This window comes from Semicossyphus pulcher, unplaced genomic scaffold (genome assembly GCF_022749685.1).
Source record: "Semicossyphus pulcher isolate SPU_LCO1_2020_fin unplaced genomic scaffold, fSemPul1.0.p SCAF_15, whole genome shotgun sequence".
NCBI classification, from domain to species: domain Eukaryota; kingdom Metazoa; phylum Chordata; class Actinopteri; order Labriformes; family Labridae; genus Semicossyphus; species Semicossyphus pulcher.
The window spans coordinates 28,960,109-28,987,677 of record NW_027211659.1 but is presented as its reverse complement, the minus strand read 5'-3'; the positions used below and the strand labels follow the sequence as shown (position 1 = coordinate 28,987,677).

The following is a 27,569-nucleotide window of genomic DNA, read 5'->3' as shown; positions in this document are numbered from 1 at the left end:
ATCTTTGTCAGCTCCTGTTTGATTGTTGTCCTCTGAGTTTTAAACAAGCGGGGTTGTGTTACTCAGATATTCATGGCACCATGTGATCTTTAAAAAGATTACTGGCTCCATCTTTACTGTCATCCCTGGAGGATGAGTCCCACTAACTCAGGTCATTCCATGAGGTTTCCTGTGGTGTCACTATCTGTTGAAACCTGCAGCTCTGCGTGACTCAGATCACAGAATCATTTGAGTAACTTACTCCCCGTTGTGTTTAATGTCTTCTTATTTGTGCGCTAGCACATCTCCACATTCTTTATTGTCATGTCTTGTCCGTGTTTTTGTGTCAAACCCTCTTAAAGCCTTGAAGCCCAAACCTAAAGTAGTACCTGAGCAGGTACCTGAAAAAGTACCTCAGAGGGAGTTTGATGAGGTGGTTGTGTCAGAGCCTGAACCTGAGAGGCTGCCTGATAAAATACCTGAAGCACTACCTGACAAACGGCCCCCAAAGAAAGCCGAGCTGAAGGAAAAGAGCCCCGAGAAGGTTCAAGAAAAGGTACTGGTACCTGAGAAAAAAGTGCAGGAACTTCCAAAGATAGTGCCAGAAAAAGTACCTGAGAAAGTTCCTCAGGAGAAGGCTCCTCCTGAGAAGAAGCCTTCTACAGTCCCACTAAAGGTGGCTGAAGAAGAGAGGATTCCTGAGAAGGAGCCACCTGTAAAGATTGAGGAAGTAAAACCTGAGAAGGTGGCTAAGAAACCAACAGAGAGGATCTCTGTAGATAAAAAGGTTCCCACAAAGGTCCCTGATAAAACACCTGAGAAGGTGCCGGAAGCTAAATCTAAACGGGAGCTAGAAGAGACTCTTCCTAAAGGTACAGCTGAGGCAGACCTCAACTCTTTCCATCTTTCTTGTGTGTTGTTGTTGCATGTGAAACATCGGCAACAGTCCAGTTACAGTCTGTGTTCGTCATGGCAGCACATCTGAGCGTGCACTCGGGAAAAGGAGACGGTGATTTACCTTAAACGTGTTGTCCTCTTGTCTTGTTACGGTATGCGCAGCTAGCATTTAGCTAGCCAGGCGCTCCCTGTTGTGTCAGCTCATGTAAATAACTGTACCACATTAACGATAACGGGCAGTGTTATCAGAGACCCACAGGAGGAGAGCATCGAGTCAGCTGCTCAGCTCTCACACATTTACTACCATATAGTTCACTACCATACAGCTTGTCACACCACATGTTTACAGTTGTAGTGAGGCAGCTGCTCTGGGGGCTGCAGTGATTATTGTGGGAGCAAAGAAACGAGGAGCGATGCAGTCTGTAAGGTGTGTTACAGGTGCTGCTCACAGATGATGAACATTCTTATTCGTACACTGATGTTATTCCTGCACAGCCTCTTTATATCAGATGAACGTCGAACAGAAGTGTCCCTGTTTCTCGAGTGGACAGCAGATGTTTTGTCTGACAGTGAATCAGCGATTAACGCTGTCTGACAGACAGAAAGCTGAACTGTTGCCCCCTCCGTGAAGGTTTTGTTCACGTCTTCCTTCTTGCTGTGTTTGTGTTATTAAATGTATGCTGGTTCTTTCTCTGTCTGTTAACCGTCTAACTTCTCTTCTTTAAAACGATCTCCTCACCATCTTGGAATAAAACTGATTCACTCTTTAAAGAAAAAGACACCTGGAAGGTTGAGAAGATTCTGCCCACGGAGGTCGAACATGAGAAAAAAGTCCCAGGTACCGGCCATCTGAACACACGATGGACGTCTTTAACCACATCTTAATTTTTAACTCTTGATGATAATACACAGCAGGTGGATTATCAAGCATTAGCCCTTTAATTAATCCCTGTGTTGTCCATTTCTAACACTGCTGCTTGTCTTTGTGTTTTGTCGTCACCTCTTGGCGCCGCCATATGACGCCTCTTCTTCAACACCTCTTAAAACTTCCAGCAACCACCAGTCTTGTCAAGATGGAACAAATAAAAGGAGCTCAGAAGATGCAGGAAGTTTATTACGTGACGGAGAAAGCCTCCCCCACGGAGGAGGTGTGGGAGCATGAAGAGGTGGTGGAAGAACACGCCGAAGTCTTGTACGAGGAAGAAGTGGCTCCTCGGGGCGACACAGTTGTGTCGTTAACAGAAGTAGATTTCTTCAGTACGGCAGAAAAGACGAATCAAAGGGATCAAAGGTCAGAGCTGAAAGGTGAGATATCTGTTACTGACACTTCAAAGAGGAAAGAAACCAGACTGACCAAACACAGAGTCGTCCCAAAAACACAAGAGGCCTCAGTGGTCCAGGAAGCTGAGCGTGACAGAGACAGAGAGGTCCCAAAGCTTCAGGATGAACCTGCAGAAGAAACTAGTGTTACAGTCCAAAAGGGAGGCAAGATGACCATTACAACAGAAAGCAAAGCCAGACAGGTGAGAGAACTGGAGGACAGAACAAGTGAGGGAACTAGACATGAGGAGATAAAGATATTAACAGATATCTCAGCGGTGACAGACACAGATAAAACCAAACGTTCTCTCATGACTATCAGCACAGAAGCAAGAAAGACTGAAGAGCTGGAGATGAAAGGGAAGTCTCTGACGGAGGTCACCTATGAGGAATCGATCGATCGTGACTATAGGGTGATAGCAACAGTTCCAGAGGAAAGATACAGTCGAACTGAGATTAAGACAGAAATTACAATCAATCAGGAAGTCAAGCCAACTAAAGTTCCCCCCACTCAAGTGAAAAGAGTAGAAGAGGAACGTAGAAAGGTTGAGGCGCAGATGAAACCACCCGTCATTCCCAAAACAGAAGAGACTCCCGTACCTGTAGAAGTGTCAGTTAAAAAACCAGCTGAAAAGAAAGTTTCTGAGAGAACAAAACCTAAAGTAGAGCTGACCCCTAAGGTCAAACCAGAAGAGGCAGTAACAGATATCGAGCCTAAGAAGCCAAAAGTGATGGCGTTGGAGCCAGTCACTAAAAAGATGGAGTCCAAAGCCGTGCCTCCTCAGAGAGTCGAACCGGAGAAGAAGAAAGAAGAAAGGAGTCTTTTAATGGAAGACACAGTTCAGACTGAACCTTCGGTCCCTCCCAGAGCTGAGGAGAAGAGAAGGACGCCTCCACAAACTGCTGCCAGAGGTACAAAGGGAAACTCTAACCTCGTGATCCTTTCATCATTAACTCTTTCACATGACTCCACCTGTGGGCCTTTGGCCTTTCACCACGAGTCATCATTTCATCCTCAGTCCATCATCAACCTCCGTTTGTCACCTCATGTGTTAACATCTCCTCAGACCACATGTTCATCTGCATTGTGTTCCCCGGGTCTTCACATGTCATCACTCCTCTAACACTGTGCTTTGACATCTTTTTTAAGGGGTTCTTTTTTATCCCTTCATGTTCTAACCTTTTCTTTCTTCTCTTTTTTCTTGTCTTAACGATTAATATCTTGCGTGAAACAAAAAACGATTATTCTTGGAAGCATTAGAAACCAAGGCCGAGACAGTCCCTGCTGCTGTGGCTCCTGAAACACAAGTCCAGATACACGGAGAAACACCAGAGAGAGGTATCACACCTGCACATTCCTCTGATTGTCCAGCAGCTTTTTATTCTCTTTGTTTAACTCCCAATGTTTGTGTCTGTGTTGTTGTTTTTCTCCTAATCTCTTGGCACTGCTACATGGTGCTTTCTCTTCAAACCTCTGAATGACTTTAATGCTCGAGCAGCCAGCACCAGTCTGTTAAAGGCTGAGGAAAGAGCAGAGGCTCAGAAGATCCTCAGAGATGTAGTCTCAGAGGAAGCGGCCTCTGCAGAGAAGGAACAACTAGTTCTAGAAACAGCGCACAAGAATAAAGAAAAGTTTGTCTGTGAAAGTTTAAAATCTTTCCAAAAAGAAGGAATCTTAAGTGTGCTGGAGAAACCTGATGATGAGTTAAGCGGTGAGTTATCTGTTACTGATGGTTTAAAGACACGGGGTCTTCAATCAATAATCATCCCAACAGCTAAAGAATCAGTCATTTTGCCAGGAGGTGAATCTGAGAGGGAGAACACTGTGGCAGTTCAGAAACCTGAAGTCACATCAAAAGGCGCTCCGAAGGATGTGGCTCAGACAGAGGTTCAACATGAGGACAAAGTCAGGGCAGCTTTTGTTAAAGACAAACATGGCCGAGTTCGTCCCAAAGAAAAGACACAACCAAGTGAAGAGCAGCCTGAAAACCAGATCTCTGTTACATCTGAGCGAGGCAGAGTACCAGCTAAAACTACTGTAGAGCGTTATACCCCAGAGCCAGGTGCCGCTGAAGCAGAGGACGCTCTTAGTGAAGAAGGAGCTGTTAGAGTAGAAGACATTTGTCCAACAGGACCAATTAAACCTAAAGAAAGAGAACAGATGTTAAAAGAAACTAAAGATAAGCCAGAGACCGTTAGCACCAAAGATAAGCCGCACGCTGTTTCTCCAACTAAAGCAACAAAAACAAGAAAAGAACAAACTGAGAGACGAGCGTCGCCTCCTCCTGTCGTAGAGAAAACCTTCCTAAAGTCAGAGGAACAACGAGACACGAGACCCGAAAGAAAAGGGCCTGAAAAGAGAAGCGACCCAGTGTTAGTGAAAACTGAAGGAATAAGGGATTCACGAGTTCTCTCTAAAGTTATCACACGTAAAGATCTGACAGAGAAAGATCAAATACCGCCTGACACTGAGATTACACCGACTGAAGCCAGGTCAGAGAGAGCGGAGGACACGTTTCCTAAAGCTGCTAAAACTAACACAGGGAAGAAAGAGGACTCAGCTAAACAAGCACACCAGTTATTAGATAGAGCTGTGACAGACACTCCCATTAAACAGAACAAACCAGCAAGAAAGGAACAAGCTGGAGGGAAAGGTTTACAGGTACCTGTGAGGGACAAACAAGCTGTTGAAAGTGAAACAACAGAGAGCAAATCAGAATATTCACAAGAACCACAGCGGAGACCAGCCAAGCCTCAGATTACAGTTGAGATGGGACAAATAAAAGTCAGCACGGTTCAACATGAAACTTTGAAAGTTGCTCTTCTTAAAGGGACCAAATCAAAACAGGAACACGTTAAAAGAAAGGTTTCAGTCACACCCATGAGGAAGGAAACTTCATCTCCTGAAAAACCTGAGGACATTAGAGAAACTGAATTTACTGCAGACAATTTAAAAGCATCCAGATCCCCAAAAGAGACAGCACAGGAAACTAAACAAAAACCAACACAGCAAATTACAAGAAAAGAAGGAGTACCTGAGGCCGAGCGAGAAGCACCTTACTTAGAATCTGTGTTGGGAAAAGAGACTCAGGAAATATTTGATAAAAGTCAAATAAGAGGAAAGAATTTCAAACAGCCGACCTCAGAGGCGACTGGGCCTGAATCAATGAGGCAGGCACACACTGACACAAAGGCAGACGGTACACCTGGAGTGGAAACAGAACAGAAGAAGACAGGTGAGACTTCAGAAGGAAAACAGGCAGCCCAGAAATGTGTCCAAATTACAGTTAAACCACTTAAAGATGAAAGTGGGAAAGTCTCTCCAACTGTAAGGAAGGACTCGGTTACAGCACAGCGAGGCAAACAAGAACAAACAGCTGAATCCATCCAGGTAGACACAAAGACAGCAGGTGAGTCAGAGCACCTGTTACAGAAGGGAGAAGTTATCAGAGCAAAGGCCGAGCAGGAAACAGCAGTGATCTTAGTGGAAGATGTCCAGACTAAAACATCTAAACTGTTAGAAAAGAAAGGTCAAAGGTCAGACAAAAACAAAAACATTTCTGTTGAAGGAGTGCAGTCAAAGACGGTCGTACTAAAAGAAGAATACCACAGCGTAACGGAAACAAAACCAGAACAAGTGGAAAGAAAGTTTTCAGTGGCACCTGTGATGGAGGTAGCATCTGAGAGGTCCCTGATAGTTAAAGATGGAGATGTTGAGTCAGACCCTGTCCGAAGGTACATCACAGCTGATACTCTCGTTAAGGATATTAACGTTCATAAGTCAGATGACACTGCTGTAATGTCAAAGGACTCTTTAACGGACAAACAAGTGGTTACAGCTGGAAGTATCAAGAGTGAAGTCGGTTTAGTAGAACATAAAACAGAGAAGGTTACTCCCCTTAGAGATGAATTACCTAAAAGACAAATCACAGTTAAGGCCTCAGTTGCATCCAAAACAGAAGCAACACATCAACAGCAGGAAGCAGCAGACAGAAGCAGCACAGTTTCTCCAGCTGAAGAGATACAAAGCAGACAAAAACAAAGTGAATCAAAGACAGCTGTTCCTCCTGCAACACAAGCATCAGACACAGAGGTTAAAGATAAACACGCCAGGAAATCCATCAAAGATAAAAGAGTTACAGAAACGTCCCTTGAAGAAGTTCAGGCTAAGACAGCTGTGGTTAAAGATGAATATGGTTCTGTTTCCCTCCTTGAAGCAACAGAAAACAAACAGGAACAAGTCGTTAGAGGAACTTCAGGTGCACCTGTGATGGAGGTTGCATCTGAAAAACATGTCATAGTGGAAGATGGAGGTGTTAAATCAGAAACCCTCAGTAGATTGATTGTACCTGACCCGCTCATAAAAGACAGAACGTCAGGGAAAGAGGACACCTATGAAGGTGAGCTTGCTCCTACAAGACATTCACAAAGTCCAGAGTCCTCAGAGAAGTCAGGAAGTCAGTTTGACAAAAATACAATAGAAACAAAACAACAACAAACTCAACGAAAGGCAGAAGTGTCAGCACACACTGAGGTAGATGTCAGAGATCATTCAACCACACGTACCAACCAACGTACAACCAAAGATGAGTCCACTGCTGAACAATTACAGCGAGGCCGAGATACTTCAGAAAGCTGCACAAGGGTTGGAGAAGTAGTTGTAGATACTCAAACACAGACTGTTCAGGGAAGTGAGGAATCTGATGTCCCAGTTAAAGACATTCAATCAAAGATGGTCACCATGAAAGATCAAACAGCTGCAGTAATGTGTACACCCGAGGTGACATCTAAAGAATCACTTATAGCTGAAGACAGAGCAGAAACGAACACGCAGAGAGACAGAATTACAACAACAGAACACATTACAGCTGTGTCAGGCAAACCCACAGTGATGACAAGAGATTCAGTAATTAAGCAGGATGAAGTAGTACAGACGGACAGAGTGATGGGAGCAGATAAAACTGTCAAAAAGCTTCACAGAAAAAATAAAACCACTGAACCAGAACACATCACAGGAAAGCAGTTTGATATACCCGTGAAAGAAACACAAGAAATGTCCAGAGAATTAGTTTATGAAGGAACAAAGATATCCAAGACATCCAAACCTGCGATGGCAGAGCCGGCAGTCAGAGAACCCTCAGTAACAGATATAACTAAGCCAGAGACCGTTGTGAACAAGACTGCTGACCAAACAGACTCTGCAGAACACGTGAAGGGTGCCGCCAGGACATGGGAGCCAATCATCGAGGAGTCTTGTCTGAAAGCAGACGTCCAACACATCCGTCCTCAGGATGTTGAAACCGTAAGCAGCGAGGAGGGAGAAGATCAGGGGCGTCAGTCCGACATAGAAATGAGAGTTTTGTCTTTGGGACCAGAAGCGAAAGAACCTTCCAGAGGTATAGCAGGAAGAATGTTCTGTGTCACCGAGCACGTGTTTTTGATCTGAGCACCACACATCGCTGTGCACTGTCACCCTCTTATGGATTTATCAACTCATTCCTTTTTGTCATCATTGTTTCAAGAGGACATCCACGTCATGTCACCCATCGTGTCTGGGCACAAACTGTATTCTTGCTCGGTCATGCTGTCGCCTGAGACAGCCTCTTCTTATCACCTGGTATCTGAACCACGTCGTATGTTGGGTTTCTCTCATGGTTTTCTTCATTCTGTTTGTTGCGTCCGTTCACGTGTGTATACAAATGTTTTTCACAGACGATGACACAAGAAATTTTTGTGGAAATTTCTTGGAAAGCGTCTTGGAACTTAAATCTTCCTTTAAATGTTTTCAGTGATTTTCTTGGTTCTCTTTGTGTTATTTGTATTTGCATGGCTCAGTGCACACCCCATCACTCTTAGCAAGGTTCTGACTGTTATATAATTTCATTCCAAGTTCCTGTGAAGGAGAAGGAGGCACCAGCACAAGTCAAAGAAGTGCTGGTAAAACCAGCCGCTCCTCAAGAAGGTACCTGACTTCTCCTTAAACTGTGTTTTTGTGTGTTTGTTTGTTTCCCGATGGCATTTGCTAAAGAATGTCACTCTTGAGCGATATGAACTTTGGTTCTTTTCTGTGTCAAGCTCTTAGATGTAGAAGTAAATGTTTGTAGAGCTTTCTGCTGAACTGCTTGTATACCTTGTTCTTGAAGAGAGCAAACCGCAGGCGCCGATAAAAGTTCAAGAAGCTGCCAAAAGGCCTGAAGAGAGCAAAAAGTTAGAGAAGAAAATAACCCCACAAGAAGAGACAAAGCCAGGTATCCACACAGGTTTTTTCAAAGAATCCATAAACCTTCTGTGTTTTTAGACTTTACTTCATACCCTCTTTTTTATACTTGAAGTTTCCAAGCTACAGCCGGTCGCAAAGGCTGAAGAACCAACCAGGGTGGTCGCAGAAGAAGAGAAGCCGATTGTGGTAGAAAAGAAAGCACCTGAGAAAGGTAGAGGTTTGAGAAGGCCTGAGAGGAAAACCTCTTTGTTTCGGCCCTTTCCATCTCTTAATTTATCACTGCATTATATAACCTCCCACTCGTGCGTTTCCACTGTTGTGGTTGATTTGGTTGTCCGTCTGCTTTGTGAAGAAGAAAAGCAGTGTTGTACCATTTGTCTTGTCCTGTTTGTTTGGTCATTAATCCATCGCCTTTGAGCACGCCACGTTTGTCCTTTAACACCACTTCATTTTACCTCTTTATCTGAACTCATCAAACAATCAAATTTCATTTGTCTGAATCACGTGATACTGGACCACTGTGCTTTGCCTCTTAGTCACAGCGTCATGTCATCCACATTCTGTGAGAGAAAATTATTTCTGAATGTGTTTGATGACAAATCCTCACTGTTTGTAAGCTCTTTCCCTTTTTACAAATCAGTGAAATGTGTGTTCAATAACAGGCCTCATTAACAACTTTCTGAACTATACCTCTGTATTAGATGAAACCAAGGGACCTGTCCAGGCACCTGGAGGAGTCAAGAAAGGTAGGAGCACTGATTGTCTCTCTCTTTACCTCAGTACATACAATATACAGCAACAAGAGTGAAGTTACATGTCCACAATCCTTTACAGCCCAATATAGAGAAAAAAAACACACCAGGTTCATTGTTTCAAAACATCAGTGTGGGCTGTTGGAGCTCAAAAGGAAGCATGGAGTTGAACCTTAATTAGCTCTGATTGGCTCATACATCCACGTAAAAGGAAACACATGAATGTGTTTATCTGCTGTTCTGTAGAGTCTCGTGGTGGTGGCTGTTTCCTGTCCACGTGTGTCTGCTTTGTGTCATGTCATCTGTTTAAATAAGCTTCATATAAAACAGAAGGAACAGAATGTTTTCTTTGTGTTTAGACTTTATTTTTCAAGTGTTGTCTGCACATGTATTTACACAAATGATGCTGTCAGTGAAGTGTCAATAAGTAATGTCAAATCTCTGCTGCCTTAGAATTGGTTCTGCACAAAAAAGGTAAAATTCATTTGGAAGAGGAGGGAACGTTTGAAATTCCCACCTTGAGGAAAACAACCAGAGTCGTGAAGGAAGTAGAAGAGGAGCAGGAAATCATCAAACTGAAGAAGATTCCCTCAGTTCCACCAAAAGAGGCTGAAGAAGAGCAAAAGCCTCAGAAGGTCACCCAGACCAAAGTCTTTCATCTTGAGGAGCTGGTGCATAAAGAAGAAGCTGTCGAGATGTCGTTCGTCACCAGGAGAACGGTCGAAGAGAAGATACCTCGAGACAAAGCAGATGTGGTGAAGAAGCCAGAAATTTTGCAGTCTAAGGACGAGGAAAAGAAAGAAGCTCCCAAAGATGCATGGACCCGCCAAAAACCCACCCCGAAAGATGACAAACCTGAGGAAAAGATTTCTCTGAAGAAAACTCCCAAGGCCCAAAAGGAAGAGGAACCTGCCCCGCCGAGTGCAGCTTTGAAGAAAGTGAAGAAACTGCCCGCAGAGGAAGTAGAACCAGAAGTAGTCAAACTAAAACCATTTGAAAAGCCTGTTAAACCACCTGAGGAGCCAGAGAAAGATAAGAAGGAGAAGCCTGACAGGGATACTGTGCCTTTCCAGAAGGGAGAGAGGACCCCCAGAGAGCTGGAAACCAAGGAACCTCCTAAGAAACCCGAGAAACCTCCTCCTGAGGTCAAGGAGCCAGCAGCAGGAGTGCCAAAACCAGTGGAGAAAAAGGCAACTCCACAGAAAGAGCCCGAGGAGGTCAAACCACCCACTAAGGTGAAGAAGATCCCAACAAAGGAACAAGAGATTGAAACCGTTAAGCTGAAGCCTTTCTCCAAGCCTTCTAAAGAGGCGGCAGAGCCTGAGAAGAAACCAACAGAGGAGAAAGACAGGAAGCCAATTGATGACCGGCTCCGACGCCGCAGTCCAGATGAAAAGCCAAAAGAACGAGAGCCTGAAAGAACACCGAAGAAACCTGAGATCCCAGAAGCTCCAGAAAAGAAGCCAGAGAAACCAAAGGAAGTAGAAGCAGTTCTGGCAGAGAAGAAAGTCTCTCCTGAGCCAGCACCTGTTAAGAAACCTGAAAAGGTTCCTGAGGAGCCCAAACCTCTGCAGCTGAAGAAGGGAATCATACCCAAGGCCAAAGAGGAGAAAGAAGAAGTGGCTCTGAAACCTCTGGAGCAGCTAAAGAAGGTCGAGCTGAAGAAGACACCATCTCCCAAGGTTGATAAGCTTAAAGAAGAAGAGAAAGTCCCTGTTGAGAGGAGGCCGAGTGTTGATAAACTCAAAAAGGTTCCTAAAAGTGTTTCACCCAAAGAATCTATTGAAGCTGTGACTCTCAAGAAGGTCCCAAGGAAGCCGTCACCGGAGGAGAAGGCTGCAGAACCTGGAAAAGGAAGGGTTCCCCTGGCAAAGGAGGTCTCTCCTGGAGCTGTACAGATGAAGAAGATCGCCACCCAGCCGGAGGAGGAGGTATTTGAAGAAGAGTTTGAAGCGGAAGAGGCAGAGCAGGAGGGAGAAGAGGCCTGGGGCTGGGAGCTAGTTCCCCCAGAGGAATGGGAAGGTGAAGCGGAGGAAGGTGCTCTGGAGGTACCAGGGGTGACCAGGAGAGGTGAGATGGTGGAAACCCCAGCTTATTGGGTGACCATCTCTTCATCATGCTCTGAATAATTCTACTCATTCCAGCCAACATGCTTCCATCTACATCGTCTTTTCCTCATCACATCCTGAGTGTGACCGATTTACGTCATCTCTCTCATGTGTTTATGTTAACTATCATCCTGTGTGTCAAACACATTCACTGCTTCCTGTTTCTGTTATGTTGTTTCCACGTCTGCCATTTTTATATCACGCCATCCCCATCAGTCCGACATGTGTCCTCCCTGCTCGTGTCGTCGTTAATTATTCCATCTTGTCATATTGTAAAAGGTTGTAGTTCGTATGTAGTTGTGTGTGAGGTCTGCCTTTGTTCCATTGTTTCATTTATTTACCATCACCATCACTTCATATCCTGCTACCCATTGGATTGGTTTTACATCTACCCTGGCAAATGCACGTTTATGAAGACATTAAGATGTGATTACCTCGTGTGCGTCAAATTAATCTAAATTGTTTCTGAACAGAGGGACAACCAGCAGAAGAAGCAGGCAGAGCTAGAGGTAGAGGGCTGAAACGTAAGTCTGTTGTCTCAGTAATCCTTTCAACTGTTCTATTATTATATAAAGGCTATTATTCTGTCCTGTGTGGATATGCCATTAATTCTCTTGAAAGTCAAATGTGAGTTCATTGTCTGTGTGCGATTTGTCTTTCAGCCAAACAGACCCCGTCCCCAGGAGAAGGTCGGGGCAGGGGCCTGAGGCCTGGAGGAAAAGGCCCGTCACCACCAGAGGAACCCTTCGCAGGATTCAAGCTCAAAGCTGTCCCTCTGAAGTTCATCAAGAAGCTTCAGGACATCGTGTTGAAGGAGGCCGAGTCTATCGGCTCAGCTGCAGTGTTTGAGTGTGAGGTCTCACCCTCCACAGCCATCACTACATGGATGAAAGATGACAGTAACCTGCGCGAGAGCCCCAAGCACAAGTTCACCTCTGATGGCAAAGATCGCAAGTTAAACATTATTGATGTCCAGCTGTCGGACACCGGTGAATACACCTGTATCGCCAAGAACGCCGGCAAGGAAATATCCTGCACAGCCAAGCTCATTGTTGAAGGTATGCATGTGTTTTCTCTTGGTGCCCTGAAGTTCAGCAAAGTGTTGTCATGAACCCGTTTAAGCCTTTGCTGATGCTGATATTGCTCCTTGCCTTTGTCTCCTCACAGAACTACCTGTGAAATGGATCAAGGAGCTGGAGGAGGAGACTTCTGCTCTGAAGGGTCAGCCTCTGTACATGACCTGTGAGCTGAACAAAGAGAGAGAGGTGGTATGGAAGAGGAACGGCGAGGTGCTGAAGAAGAAGGCCAACAAGGTTCAGATCAATATCATTGGCATGCAGCATGCTGTGACCATCCAGAACTCAACCGAGGAGGACGCTGGTTCCTACTCGTGTGAAGTGGCCGGCCAGGAGGATGTGAAGACGGCAACAGCAGTCAAAATCATCGGTAAGAAAAAGAGGACATGCACAGTTAGCTAAAAACAGTAGCGTACATCATCCCAACAGATCAACCAAACTAAGACTCTGCCTGTGTTTGGTCCTCTGCACCGTTTGTGTTGAACAGTGGGATTGTTATTGATTATGTCACGTTTAAAATCCAACAGAAATTATCAAGGACTGGATCGTGAAGCCCCTGAGAGACCAGCATGTGAAACCGAAGGCTGCTGCTGTGTTCAAATGCGAGCTCTTCAAGGACACTCCCAACTGGAAGTGGCTTAAAGGAGAGAATGAGGTCACGCCCTCTGACAAGGTGGAGATCAAGAAGGAAGGAAAGGAGCTGACGCTCACCATCAAGAACTGTCAGCCTGAGGATGTAGCAGAATATGCCATGGAGGTGGAAGGACGTCTCTACACTGCCAAGCTTACACTAGGAGGTTTATCAATATTCCTGCTTACCTTTCTTTGACTTGACTCCCTCAAACCTATCTGTCCTTCTGTCATTTCACATGTCTTATTAATAATACGTCTTTCTCAGAGCGGGAGGCTGAGATCCTGAAGCCCCTGGCCAGCGTGGAGGTGGTTGAGAAGGAAGATGCCATGTTTGTGACAGAGATCTCTGAGGATGATGTTCCAGGAGAATGGAAGCTCAAAGGAGAGGTTTTGACCAGATCCCCGGTAAGACAGGATGGACAGGTTTCTGTTATGAGTCTTAATGCATCAAACTCAAAGGTTTATTTTCACTCTGATTGAAATTTAAATGTTTTATAATGTATTCATCAGACGTGTGACATCCAAATGGAGGGTCCAGTGCGTAAGCTCATACTGAAAAATTGCCAGTTGGATCACGCCGGAGAAGTGTCCTACCAGGCTCTGAACGCCATCACCAGCGCAATGCTCAATGTCAAAGGTAAGGAGCAGTCGTGGTATCCCGGACCAGAATTACAATGTACCTTGATTGTTTCGGATATTAGCTGTAAAAATAAAGGCGTAAGGTCCGTGGGCATAAAATAAAGCTGTACGGCACACGAGAGCGGACCTTAGATCTTTATTTAAAAGGAAGTGAAATTCATTATTTGTGCCGTGCTCGGAGACTTCATGGAGAAGTGGAGCTGATATGGATCACAGGTGTTTCCAGTGGTCGACATGGTGTCCAGTGTTTGTTTGTCTGTTTGTCGTACTGTTCAGTGCGAAACCTGTGTGGTGTTCTGTCTGACGCGACGTCAAACTGTGTGTCGTCACTGCTGTATATTTGTACCGTCTGTGGTTAACCGTTTTGTATTGATCTACGTACAGTGGCCAGTTTAACTCCACCATCACATTAGCTATTGCTGTACCCAAAGTAACTGAGTACAGTGTGTGATGAAACGGTAGCTGCAGATAGTGGATTCACTCAAACAGTTGCAGACTGAAGGTCACCGCTGAAGACTTTGACATGAAGAACGGCCTGAAGAATGAAGATTCCTGTCACATCCATGATGCTGATGGAACAAGATGATGGATGGATCCTTCCCTGTGGTGAACATGTGTGACCGGCCGGACTGTTTCCTTGCTGTCAGCATGTTAGCCTTCATTTCCTTGAGTCCTTCAACTCGTCCATAGATCCGAACCGCCTGAAGATATCTCTCACAGGTTCTCTGACATGTATGAGCCCCGACAACAGACAAGGTCACTACATCAGTACGCCTTGATATCACTGTGTTGGGGTTCCATATACTTCTAGGGCCATGGACGGTCACAGCCCAGTGCTGTTTACAAGGGAGTACATGGTGAACTGGCCACTTGCTGTAGATTGTTGTTTTGTTGTTGTGTTCGTTTGTCGTTGATGTTTTGTCCTTCTGTCACCTTTTAACCTAGAAATCGAAATGGCCTTTGTTGTCCCGCTGAAGGACGTGTCTGTGCCTGAAAAGAAGCAGGCTAAGTTTGAATGCACCATCACGAAGGATGTCGCTAAGGTCCTGTGGTTTAGAGGGGCTGACATCATTACCCCTGACCAAAAGTATGACATCATCGATGATGGAAAGAAGCACATGCTGATTATAAACTGCTGTGAGTTTGATGATGAGGATGAATATACGATAGGGGTCCTGGACAAAACCTCAGCAGCAAGACTCACAGTGGAGGGTAAGTGCTGGACGGCCGTTACTGGACACACCGAGCAGAACTTTTATTATTATGACTCCATTCATTGAGTTGGTTGGCTCCTCCTTTAAACTAACTCATATGAATATGCTTTACTAATACACTTACACAGGTATCAGGCTCAAATTTATCTCACCGCTAAAGGACCAGACTGTGAAGGAAGGCAATACGGCTCGGTTCGAGCTTGAGCTCTCTCATGAGAACATCCCCGTCACCTGGTACAAGAACGACGTTAAACTTCATCCGAGCAGAACCGTGGTCACACATGTGGATGGAAAGAAACACGTGCTAGAAATAAAGGAAGTGACTCTCGATGATATTTGCCAGATTAAGGCTGAAGCCAAAGGAATTCCTTCCATGGCCAACCTGACGGTCATAGGTAAACCAAGAGTAATGTCTTCTTTCTGTCCTCCTGCTCCAGTGTCTGTTCTTCTTCCCCACAGCTGTTTGTACAGTGTGTCCATGTTTGTGTGAACCACTCTGTGTGTTTGTTCATCTGTCTGAAGTGTTCTCTATGTCCTGCATTTGTGTCCGTCTTGTTTGTCTTGTACCACATACTGTTCATGTCTTGTGAATGTGCTCCGGAGAGTCACTCAAACTTTCCCCATTCCAGAGGGAGATGCGTACTTCACAGTTAAGCTGCAGGACTACACTGCAGTGGAGAAAGACGAGGTTGTTCTCGATTGCGAGGTCAGCAAAGACGTCGATGTCATGTGGTACCACAATGAGGCTGAGATCAAGCCCTCTAAGATGGTGGCCATCAAGGCCGAGGGCAAACGCAGAACGCTTGTCATCAAGAAAGTTGGGGACAAAGACAAAGGACAGTACTTGTGTGACTGTGGAACAGACAAGACAACAGCAGTGCTGCACATTGAAGGTAAAAACACAGCTTGTGTTTGGTTTCCATCTCCATCGAGGCAATGCCCCCCTCCTAAACTCCCCCTTCACCTGCATCGCCCGCTAACCACACCTCCTGCCCCATCACCCTTTATTAGTGGTTTTTTCACCTTTGCTGTCATCACTTCACTTCCATCATCAATCCCCGTATGTGGTCCGTCTCATCACTCCACTCTTGTGATCATGGTAGAAAAGCACTACAAGGGGAAAGGCTTGCAGAGATGGTCACCCTAGTTTACCTCTTGTAGTGTTCTTCATCCAGAACTCGTGTATGTGTTCTGTTTGGTTCTGTTTGTCCCTTCCTGTGTTCTCAAAGACACTAGTTCAGATTGTTTTCATGGTTCTTGTAACAGAACCATTGCTCTCTGAAGGAACAAACCTGCCTTTATTTACTGTAAACTATAGAACCTCAAATGTCCATAAAGAACCAAATGTCTCATTGGAAGTTAACTCTGACAAAGATCAGTCAGAATTACTCGGCTGTGTTGTACCCGGATCATCACAGTCTTGGTCACTTGGTTGTTTATGCTCCGATGAAAAGGTTGCTTACAGCACAATAAAGGAGGTTGTTGTACAGGACCTGAAATTGAGGTTTCTGTATAGTGTCAGTTATGAGTCAAATATGTCTGTTGTGTTTTAAATGTATGTCTAAATGTTTGGTAAGATTTTTGTCCTCTCTTAAACGTCAGCTCGCCACATCAAGGTGGTCCGGCCTTTGTACGGCGTTGAAGTGTTTGACGGAGAGACCGCTCGGTTTGAGGTCGAGCTCAGTGAGGACGATGTCCACGGCCAGTGGAAACTGAACGGAGAGGTCCTCAGTCCATCTGCTGTATGTCTCACTGAAGTACATCCCAACAGATATCTTGTAGCCTGTGGTTCGATTCATTTTCATTTAGACTTAACCATGACGTAGATTTCCTTAAGAAAGAAAGTTTTTCCACAAAAGATTTCACACGTCCAACCAGTGAGGGTTAAAATCTGAAGTTTGAGACAGTTTCATCTCCGGCTGGTTAACAAATGACAGTGAATCGACCGCAGCTTTGTTCTCATCACGTTTCCTTGAGGTCTCGTGTTTTTATTGAAAGTTTGTCGACCATCAACAGGATGTTGAGATTGTGGAGGACGGCGCCAAACACACTTTGGTCTTGTACAACTGCAAAGTGCCTCAAACAGGCGAGGTGGCGTTTACTGCTGCCAACGCCAAGTGTTCTGCCAACCTGAAAGTGAAGGGTGAGCTCTCACGTCCTCACTCTAACTTGTTTTAAGAGTTCAGATCTGTGCTTTGAAACGGGAATGCTTTAGCACACAAGTATTCTTCTGCTTCGCTCTTCTGCTTTATCCGAAGTTCTTGTCGTCTTACTTTTTTGGTGCATAAATATAAATAGAGAGATGTAAGGACAGATGTCCATCTGCGCCCTGATATTAACTCTGTATGTCTGAATCAACAGAGCTCCCAGTCTCTTTCATAACACCACTGGCAGACGTGCATGTGTACGAGAAGGATGAGGCAAGGTTTGAGCTGGAAATTTCTAGAGAGCCTAAAAGCTTCCGTTGGCTGAAGGGATCTCAGGAGTTGTCAAATGATGACAAGTTTGAACTCCTGGTAGATGGAAAGAAACACACTCTTATTATAAAATACTCCAAATATGAAGACGAAGCCAAATACATGTTTGATGCTGAAGACAAAAGGACTTCTGGGAAGTTGATAATCAAAGGTAAATAGAGTCAGACCTCCCTGGTGTGATGTGAACATTTGGGCGGACCTGAGTGTGAGCAAACTTTGCCTTTCGTGTGCTCTGTGACAGGTGTGTGTTTGCAGAACGCCGTTAAATGTCTATATAATTTCTGTTTGTCAGGTATTCGGCTCGAATTTATCAGGCCGATTAAAGACGTGACTGTGAAGGAACGTGAAACTGCAGAGTTCAGCGTTGAACTCTCTCATGAAATGATCCCCGTGGTCTGGTACAAAAACGACGTCCGGCTGCACCCCAGCAAGGTGGTGCACATGTCGGAGTCCGGAAAAGTCCACACACTGGCCTTCAAGGAGGTCACCATCGACGACACCTCCATGATCAAAGTGGAGGCCATGGGCAAGACTTCAGAGGCCATGCTCACCGTGCTCGGTTAGTGTCCGTTTCTGGAAGGATGCAGCTGAACTCCCACACAGAGACATAGCTAGCATGTCTGTGTTTTAGCTAGCAGAACTGTTGTTATTTAACCGGTTATTTCTGGTTTTGTTGTTTGCCTTTTTGCAGAGGGCGACCTGTACTTCACAGTGAAGCTACAGAACTACACCGCCGTCGAGAAAGACGAGGTCATTTTGTCCTGCGAGCTGAGCAAGGCCGCTGGCGAGGTCAAATGGTTCAAAGACGGTAACGAAATATTTCCCTCCAAGAACATTCTCATCCAATCAGACGGCAAGAAGCGCATGCTGGTCATCAAGAAGGCGGCAAGGAGTCACTTGGGAGCGTACACCTGCGACTGTGGCACCGACAAAACCACAGCCGACCTGAACATCGAAGGTAATACCTGCGGCGATCCAGCCCCTCCCCCCAGCCCCGGCCAGGACCGCAAGCCCCGCCCACTGTCTCTCACCGAAACCCCGCCTCTCTCTGGGCCGCCGTTCATCTCCCCTCCATCCTACATTACTGTGTCGTGTTTGTAAGATCTGTAACTCATCATCACAACACTTGAGGATAACCCAACCCTAAACATCTGCAGTGATCGTTATGACTGTATGAAGACACTGTGACCTCTGAGGAGACGACAGAGACGTGAATGTAACTCTGTGACTGTCTCTGTTCTCAGAGGTCCATTCTAGTGTTCATACACACGTCATAACATTCACAAAGGCATTCTATATTTTAATTTCACTTTTTGTGTTACACAGACGATAATGCACATTACAGGGACAGATATTTTTCCTCAGTGTTTTATATAATTTATTATTAACAAACAAAACGAAAACAAACACACAAACTGTGAAGGCAAGTTTAAGATTTTTTTAACAACATTCTTCCAAAAGAATTATAATCAAAGTAAAAAAAACTCAAGATAATATTAGTTAGAGTATTTTGTGGTGATTTTGATACATAACTGAGGTTAGTTGTGATCCTGCTTTTACATCAACTTTACTCTTTTAATGTGTCATTAATTAAAACAACGATCTCAAAGTTTTTCATGTAAATAAATGTTAAGTCACTATCTATCGCAGAATGAGGTCACACAGTGCTGACTGAGCTGATGGCCCAACAAAGAAAAGATGGCTACAGATACAACTTCAACAATGTAATAATATATAATATAATAATAATATAATATAATAGTCCAAAGAAAACAACAACAACAAGCTCGACGCTCAGATGAAGGCAAACAGTCTACAAACAAGCCAGGGGAGCCAGCCGTAGACGTCTGGTTAAATCAAGAAGTCTGCTCCCGTAATTACCGATTATCACCAGTGGGCGGCGCTAAAGAGCACGAAACTGAAATATTCCAGATTGCATCTTTAACAGTTAATTTTTGATCATTATGAGAGCATTCATTTATTTATGCCAATAATGCTTCTTTGGGTTTTCAATACAATGGTTTTTAAATTTAACAGCAAAAAAAAAAAAATTAATTAATTTTAGAGTCTTAACATTGTAGAAATACAAATTACAACAGATTTATATTTAAACTATTGTTCTGTAATTATAACAAAAAGAACCTATAAAACATTTGTATTGTTGTTAAATAAATAGATTATCAATTACTACTAAATAATACTGATAATACAATTCTAATAGTGAGAACTTTAATTAATTTGGTCTTTCTATTAAAAACATGCTGATTAAACTAGTTAATACAACTACAAGCATTAATACTTTATGTTTATGTTTATAGGGTTTCATAGAGACTGCTGACAGTGCACAGATGTTTATAGGGTTTCATAGAGACTCTGCACACAGTGCACAGATGTTTATAGGGCTTCATAGAGACTCTGCACACAGTGCACAGATGTTTATAGGGCTTCATAGAGACTGCACACAGTGCACAGATGTTTATAGGGCTTCATAGAGACTCTGCACACAGTGCACAGATGTTTATAGGGCTTCATAGAGACTGCACACAGTGCACAGATGTTTATAGGGCTTCATAGAGACTGCACACAGTGCACAGATGTTTATAGGGCTTCATAGAGACTCTGCACACAGTGCACAGATGTTTATAGGGCTTCATAGAGACTCTGCACACAGTGCACAGATGTTTATAGGGTTTCATAGAGACTGCACACAGTGCACAGATGTTTATAGGGTTTCATAGAGACTGCACACAGTGCACAGATGTTTATAGGGCTTCATAGAGACTCTGCACACAGTGCACAGATGTTTATAGGGTTTCATAGAGACTGCACACAGTGCACAGATGTTTATAGGGTTTCATAGAGACTCTGCACACAGTGCACAGATGTTTATAGGGTTTCATAGAGACTCTGCACACAGTGCACAGATGTTTATAGGGCTTCATAGAGACTCTGCACACAGTGCACAGATGTTTATAGGGTTTCATAGAGACTCTGCACACAGTGCACAGATGTTTATAGGGTTTCATAGAGACTGCACACAGTGCACAGATGTTTATAGGGCTTCATAGAGACTGCACACAGTGCACAGATGTTTATAGGGTTTCATAGAGACTCTGCACACAGTGCACAGATGTTTATAGGGCTTCATAGAGACTCTGCACACAGTGCACAGATGTTTATAGGGTTTCATAGAGACTCTGCACACAGTGCACAGATGTTTATAGGGCTTCATAGAGACTGCTGACAGTGCCCAGATGTTTATAGGGTTTCATAGAGACTGCACACAGTGCACAGATGTTTATAGGGTTTCATAGAGACTCTACACACAGTGCACAGATGTTTATAGGGTTTCATAGAGACTGCACACAGTGCACAGATGTTTATAGGGTTTCATAGAGACTGCACACAGTGCACAGATGTTTATAGGGTTTCATAGAGACTGCACACAGTGTACAGATGTTTATAGGGTTTCATAGAGACTCTGCACACAGTGCACAGATGTTTATAGGGTTTCATAGAGACTCTGCACACAGTGCACAGATGTTTATAGGGTTTCATAGAGACTCTGCACACAGTGCACAGATGTTTATAGGGCTTCATAGAGACTGCACACAGTGCACAGATGTTTATAGGGTTTCATAGAGACTGCACACAGTGCCCAGATGTTTATAGGGTTGGGTTTTTGTCCAGAGTTCCTTCATGTTGTCTGCTTTTGCACATATTGTAAGTCGCTCTGATGAGAGCGTCAGCTGCCCGCACACTGTCACTGTTTGTCCTCCACCGATCATCACACCGACGTCCTCTTCACCGTGTATGACATCATGACTCTGTGTTCACTCGATGTTCTCTGGGTTCTCTGACAGATTCAAACAGCTTCACCTTCAGTCAGGCTCTGTCTAACGACTTTTTAAACCTCTGCAGAGCGCGACATCAAGGTCGTCCGCCCGCTGTACAGCGTGGAGGTCACAGAGACCGAGACGGCCAAGTTTGAGACGGAGATTTCAGAGGAGGACCTTCATGCTATCTGGAAACTGAAGGGAGAGACGCTCCACCCGTCTGCTGTAAGACCAAACACTCATCACACCAATGAGACGTCAAAGCTCGTATTTAAACTAGAGTAAAGTTAACATAATCCACTTGTTTTGAGAGCAGATTTCCTTTGGTGTAAGCAGTGCTCAGTTTAACTCATTTTAAATTAGTAAATATGAACACATCACCTTTGAGACTTTGGGATAAAATAATAAATAAACGTACTCTTAAAGTTTAATTTTAATACATGTTCATATGGACTGTGCATTTTTTGTTGTCAGGATGTGGAGGTTAAGGAGGAGGGAACCCGACACACGCTGATCCTCTACAACTGCAAGATGGACATGGCCGGAAGCGTCGACTTCTCGGCAGCGAATGCCAAATCGTCAGCTCAGCTCAGGGTCAAAGGTGACAGAAATGACACTCACATGAGTCACAGACAGTTTGTGGAAACACTGGCCTCATGGCAGACACTTTGGTTTCAGCACTTTGTGTCTGAACGTTGGGCCTTTAGTGGACGATGACATGCTGCGGTCTGTTTATATAAATGTAAGCTGGTCCGGAGGCTCTGCAACCGTTTGTTCCCAGACTTCACGTCCCTGCTGTTTCTGCGTTTAGCCTATGCTAAGCTAACCAGCTCTCATGTAGTTTAGAAACAAAAAGTAGTTTTACTGTTTGAACATGAAGTCTCCCTCAGATTATCATCACTTATCTCAGCATATATATGTACACTTTGTTTAAAGTGTATTTAACTTTCAGACTGCTGCTTCAACATTAACGGCCACTAAGAGCAGCAGCGTGAGCCTCTCAGATAAACTCACACTGATGAAACAAAGTGAGTTTGTTGAGAAGATTACAACAAATCTGAGAGTCGCCAGAAACAACAAGAAATCCCTCACAGACGGCCAGAGACACAATGTGGAAATATCCTCTGTTACTCTCTGTTTGAGGCCCTCCTGGAGCTAACAGGGATGTTTCCACTTCTTAAGTATCTTAACTGAAGCAGTTTCAACTGTAAAGTTTTTAACTTAATTTACACCTCAAAATAAAAAGTGAAATTCTCAGAGGCCTGAAGAAGGTCAAACTTTCAGTGGATGTTTCTGTGTAAGTTTTCTGACTGATTTAAGCCCTGATAAACCCAGAGCCGTTAGTCCTGATGAGGTGTTAAAGACCTGGATGTGAGCGCTCTCTCCACAGCAGATAATGGCTGTAAATTCTTCACACTGACACGCTGATGAAGTGAAGCGTGGAGCTCTCAGCTGGCTGTCACCGTCGCTGCCAGAGGCCTGTTAGAGGGCTTTAATTCAGGCATGTGAGGAAGCCTGCTGTAAATACTTGATGCTGCTTGTTAATCCAAACTGACTTCCTGGTTCCAAATCCAGCCCGCGTTACCAAAACTCCCACGACACGGCGTGTTACTGAACAGCGATGTGTCACGTTGGGTAACTCCCGCGTCGGGCTCCACATTCTCCTTTTCCAGGAAAAATGCCGTCTGGTGATTGACAGGAGCAGATTGTCCCCCCTGATGGGTTTGACAGAAGTGGGCTCTCAGCCAATCAGAGCCCTCGGTTATTTTAGAAGCGGCATGCCTTATCTAGAGCAGGGTTTCAGTGATTGGCAGGGGGGAGGACGCGACCCCGTCCCTCACTGGTCCCTGCAGGCCATATACATCAGACAGCAGGTCGTATGCTAATGAGCTCGGCCCCCCAATGCCTAGTCCCAGGGAGTGTGGCTTCAGTTGTCCTGAGGGCTTCAGCGGCCTGCCTTCAGCTCAACCACACCATGAGGATTAGCCACTGAGGATTAGTCGTTTCTCTGCGGATTCTTTTGGATCTATTGTTTTGGGGGGGGACTAACCATGTCTTCTCCCCAATCCGAAGCCCGAGTGATCGGCCTGCAGAGGCCGCTGAAGGATGTCACCGTGACCGCCGGAGAGACCGCCACCTTCGAGTGCGAGCTGTCCTACGAAGGCATCGCTGTCGAGTGGTTCCTGGGGGGTACAAAGCTGGAACCAAGCGACAGAGTAAGTCCCAACACACCTGACTGAGTCCTCACTATGTTTCTGTAGCACACACTGAGGGTTCACCCCCCACACTGTCCCCACACACAACACACAGTCTTCACTGATGCTCCACAGGCCTCAGTGTTTCCCTGTCGGGGTGTACACAGTGTTCAGGTCGGTGTGCTCCTCGCTGCAGCTTCAGCCTTGCTTCATATAAGGGCCTCTGCTGGAGGTTCAGGATTCCAGCGGAGCATTCGATCCTGGCTTTGAGATAACGCAGGCAGGAGGCTTTTCTGCCCTGCAAGCGTTTCTGCAGGTTATTTTTAACAGCTGCAGGAGGCCGAGGAGCAGGGCAGGTGGCAACAGCAGCTATTTGACAACTTTGGTTTAAAGCTGTACGCCGTGTTGTTCGTGTTCTCTGCTGGTGTTGTTGCTGTTTTCAGGCTGAAATAAAGCAGCTCCATGTGTGTCCGGGCCCTGAAATGAATCCAGTCGTAAAGCAGGATTAGTTTGATTATCAGATGTAACCTGAGCTCTCTGAGGGCTCGCACGACACATGATCTCTCTCTGGGTTGTGCAAGTGTGATTTACTGCATGTTACATGGTCAACACACATCAACTGCTTCATCTGATGTAGAAGTAAAGTCTGCAGTCGGCCTGCTAACGTGTGATAAACACTGATGTAATATGTTGAGGAGACTGGTCTGTGTTTGTTCCTTACATTAAGGTTTAGTGACTGAAGTCTCTGCCAACAATCAGGGGCTTAAAAAGATCATTGATCAACACTAAGCTCTGCTGTTGTCTTACTGTAAGGCTTCTTCTGAAAGCTCATAGTCACCAACATGAGGATCAGAGTTTGATTCAAGAAGTTTAAAAGATGAAGAACATCCAGGTTTAGAGAGGAGGTGTGGAAACATCCTGTAACTCTCACACTGATTTAAAGCTCTGAAGAAAACTCGCTTTAACAAACTTCACACATTGAACAGGTTTTCAGTCCTGTAGGATCAGAGAGCCGACCCCCGCCAGGCCCATAAAACAATAAAACAGCTCCACCTTTTGCTCCCCGACACCCACGCAGACACACTCCTCCAACCTTTTACACTGACTGATGAATACAAGCTGACGTGTGGAGGAATTAAAGTGTTTCAGTCTTTCGAGAAGAAAACGTCCTGCTCGTATCTGAAGATTCAAACTGTGCTCAGTGTTTTGTCATGAAGAGTTTCCTCTCGGTGTCAGAACAGAATTCGTCTGCAGCTGGTACAGATTTGATTATGAAACAAAAACAATGTTATCAATCACCTGAAATCACTTCATTAATTCTGCAGTTCAGTGGGTAGATCAAAAATGGTCCCTGAATGCTGAGTCGTCTTTACAACATCGGCTACAAAAACCTCAAAGCAGCTGTTCCTTTAAGAAACACAGGAAGTAGAACACAAACTGGTAAAGCAGAAATCTTACAAACTAAATAACAGAGACAAAGTCATCGTGTTTCTTTAGGAATGTAAAGTTAAATAAATACAGTTAGTTGTATTCCCTTAATGACTTCTGTGTCTGTGTTCTGAGGCGGCTCGTGATATACAGTCTGTGGATGTGAGGTAAAACCAGCCGTCAGGTGTCAGAGGTCGGCTGGTTTAAATCGGGGGAGGAAAGCAGCTGCCTCGAGCTGTCACAGCTCAGCTGACCGACTTTGTGCCTGAGAACCCAAAACCTCTCCATATTCAGCTCTGTGTCGTGTGAGCCTCACAGACAATGTTTAGGGATGAAAAAACATGACTCACCCTGAAGTGTTTGATTTTTATATCAAGCTGTGGAGATAATCCCAGGAGTCACTGACTTTATCTTCACCAGAACATCAGAGACGACTTGTAGCCTGAGCTGTGAGCCTGACAGGTGTGATCCAGGGAAACAAAACCCAAAGAGTCAGCAGTACTGTCTCAGTGCTTGTGAAGAATCAAATAAGACCAATACATCGACTGAGTGCATGATGCTGTCCAGACAGATGTAAAGTTAGGAAACAATCCCACAGATGATCCAACAGGAAAACTCTGCTGAACCTGACAGGCCACGCTCAGGGCACAGGAACCACGGGTCTGTGAACCTGACAGGCCACGCTCAGGGCACAGGAACCACGGGTCTGTGAACCTGACAGACTGTGTTCAGGGAGGAAAAGCCTTCCTTTCTAACTTCATGTTGTTGAGCCTGACATTTGCTTCTAGGAGAACTGAACCCCCTGAAAACCTGACTCAGGTGTAGTTCAGGGCAGTGTTCACCTGCTAACTGGCTGTTTCACCTGACAGGTGGTGCTGAAGGTGGAGGCTAAAGTCCACAGCCTGACTCTGCGCAACGTCGAGCTAAATGAAGCCGGACAAGTGAAACTCGCCGCCAAAGACTTCCAGACGGAGGCCAGCCTCATCGTCAGAGGTAAGACGACAACACCTGAACACTCACTACACTGTGACTTCACAGCTAGGTGTGGTTACAGGTACACTGTAGTTACTCTTAAAACAGCAGATCTCTGATGCACAGCTTCAGAACATGTTGAACGTTTTCCTTTCATGTGCAGCAGAGATGATATCTGACATCAGCTTTCTAAACGTGAAGCCTTCTCCAGCCACACTCTGCTTCCTGTTCCACAGACGAACAGCTAAACCAACAGTGTTCACAGAGGCAGCTGCTGAAGCCTTTATTACAGCGCTGACAGAGAATCACATGACAGGGAGCTGTGACCCTTCAGACACTGATCTAGTTTAATCAATCAATCAGTCTTTATTTGTAAAGCACTTTTCATACATTTAAAATGCAGCTCAAAGTGCTTTACAGAGACTCCCCCCAATTCATGCACAAGCCTAAATAAAAACATGTAAACAAAGAGTTTCACACAGCAGAAACTAAACGACTGTACTGTGTGTGTGTGTGTGTGTGTGTGTGTGTGTGTGTGTGTGTGTGCCCGTGTTCAGAGCCGGCGGTGGAGTTCACGAAGCCTCTGGAGGACCAGACGGTGGAGGAGGAGGCCACCGCCACTCTGGAGTGTGAAGTTTCCAGAGAGAACGCAGAGGTACGATGGGTCAGAGACGGACAGGATATCCGCAAGACCAAGAAGTACGAGATGATCATCGACGGCCGCAAGAGAGCGCTGATCATCCACGACTGCACTCTGGACGACTCCAGGACGTACGCTTGTGACGCTAAAGACTTCAAAACCTCGTGTTTCCTCAACGTAGAACGTGAGTACGGCTGTGAAACAAGCATAGACGGAGAGAACAGAAAGAACAGGGACCTCTCATCTACTCATAATAAAGTCTGTACATGAACAAGCATGTTGACCTCTGGTTGTGTGTCCTCAGCTCCACATATCGAGTTCTCGAAGCCGCTCCACGACGTCGAGGTCAAAGAGAAGGAATCTGCCAGGTTTGAGTGTGAAGTCTCCAGAGAGGACGTCAAGGTGAGCTCGCCTGCTTCGTCTCTTTGTTCAGTAAAATATGAATAAAATGTATCACATTAGAGCTCCTCTCTGAGAACTCGTCTTTGTCTCGCAGGTCCGCTGGTTCAAAGACGGAAGTGAAATCAGAAAGGGGAAGAAGTATGAAATTATTGCTCAAGGTCGCCAACACGTCCTCATCGTCCACAAGTCAGTGTTTGATGATGAGGCTGAATATGAATGTGATGCAAAGACCTCCAAGTCCTGCGGCATGCTCACTGTCGTCGGTAAGAGAACATTTCATGTGGATTATTCAGCTACTTTAAATACAGTTGGATCATGTCCAGCATGTTTTAGGATGAACGTAATATATGAACTCATGCGTCTGTGTCTCTCGTTGCAGAGGAGGAGGCGAGGTTCACCAAGAACTTGTCCAATGTTGAGGGAACAGAGACGGACAGCGTGAAGCTGATCTGTGAGGTGTCCAAACCCAGCGCTGATGTCACCTGGTACAAAGGAGACCAGGAGCTTCCAGAGGGCGGACGCTACGAGCATATTGTAGACGGGAAGAAGAGGATCCTCCTCATCCAGGACCTGAAGATGGACGACGTCGGAGAGTACAACTGCAGGCTGAGCCCCAGCATCAAAACCTCCGGAAATCTCACGATTAGCGGTACGGACAGTTTCCTTTCTGAATGTGCTGCTGAGGCTCTGAACTCAGAAGCTTCGTTATGAAACTCACGTAATATAAGAAGCACTCTTAATGCTGCGTCCTAAACACCGGTGAGACCATGTCACCTGTATA

General features: G+C 45.1%; 1 protein-coding gene across 1 annotated transcript in view; it reads left to right on the top strand.

Moving 5' to 3' along the window:
* Positions 1-27,569, top strand: part of LOC138591994 (titin-like) — a 191,914-nt gene that overhangs the window by 76,139 nt on the left and 88,206 nt on the right. The window contains exons 94-122 of the mRNA XM_069662570.1: positions 342-851; positions 1,649-1,714; positions 8,087-8,158; positions 8,340-8,444; positions 8,529-8,627; positions 9,118-9,162; positions 9,622-11,238; positions 11,750-11,800; positions 11,939-12,334; positions 12,444-12,722; positions 12,880-13,149; positions 13,251-13,390; positions 13,496-13,622; positions 14,570-14,836; positions 14,967-15,233; positions 15,468-15,731; positions 16,441-16,580; positions 16,855-16,981; positions 17,200-17,466; positions 17,608-17,874; positions 18,007-18,273; positions 21,237-21,376; positions 21,626-21,752; positions 23,225-23,367; positions 25,644-25,767; positions 26,304-26,570; positions 26,691-26,788; positions 26,883-27,051; positions 27,168-27,437. Of these exons, the coding sequence (XP_069518671.1) occupies positions 342-851; positions 1,649-1,714; positions 8,087-8,158; positions 8,340-8,444; positions 8,529-8,627; positions 9,118-9,162; positions 9,622-11,238; positions 11,750-11,800; positions 11,939-12,334; positions 12,444-12,722; positions 12,880-13,149; positions 13,251-13,390; positions 13,496-13,622; positions 14,570-14,836; positions 14,967-15,233; positions 15,468-15,731; positions 16,441-16,580; positions 16,855-16,981; positions 17,200-17,466; positions 17,608-17,874; positions 18,007-18,273; positions 21,237-21,376; positions 21,626-21,752; positions 23,225-23,367; positions 25,644-25,767; positions 26,304-26,570; positions 26,691-26,788; positions 26,883-27,051; positions 27,168-27,437 (6,981 nt within the window). The remainder of the gene's footprint in view (positions 1-341; positions 852-1,648; positions 1,715-8,086; positions 8,159-8,339; positions 8,445-8,528; positions 8,628-9,117; positions 9,163-9,621; positions 11,239-11,749; positions 11,801-11,938; positions 12,335-12,443; positions 12,723-12,879; positions 13,150-13,250; positions 13,391-13,495; positions 13,623-14,569; positions 14,837-14,966; positions 15,234-15,467; positions 15,732-16,440; positions 16,581-16,854; positions 16,982-17,199; positions 17,467-17,607; positions 17,875-18,006; positions 18,274-21,236; positions 21,377-21,625; positions 21,753-23,224; positions 23,368-25,643; positions 25,768-26,303; positions 26,571-26,690; positions 26,789-26,882; positions 27,052-27,167; positions 27,438-27,569) is intronic.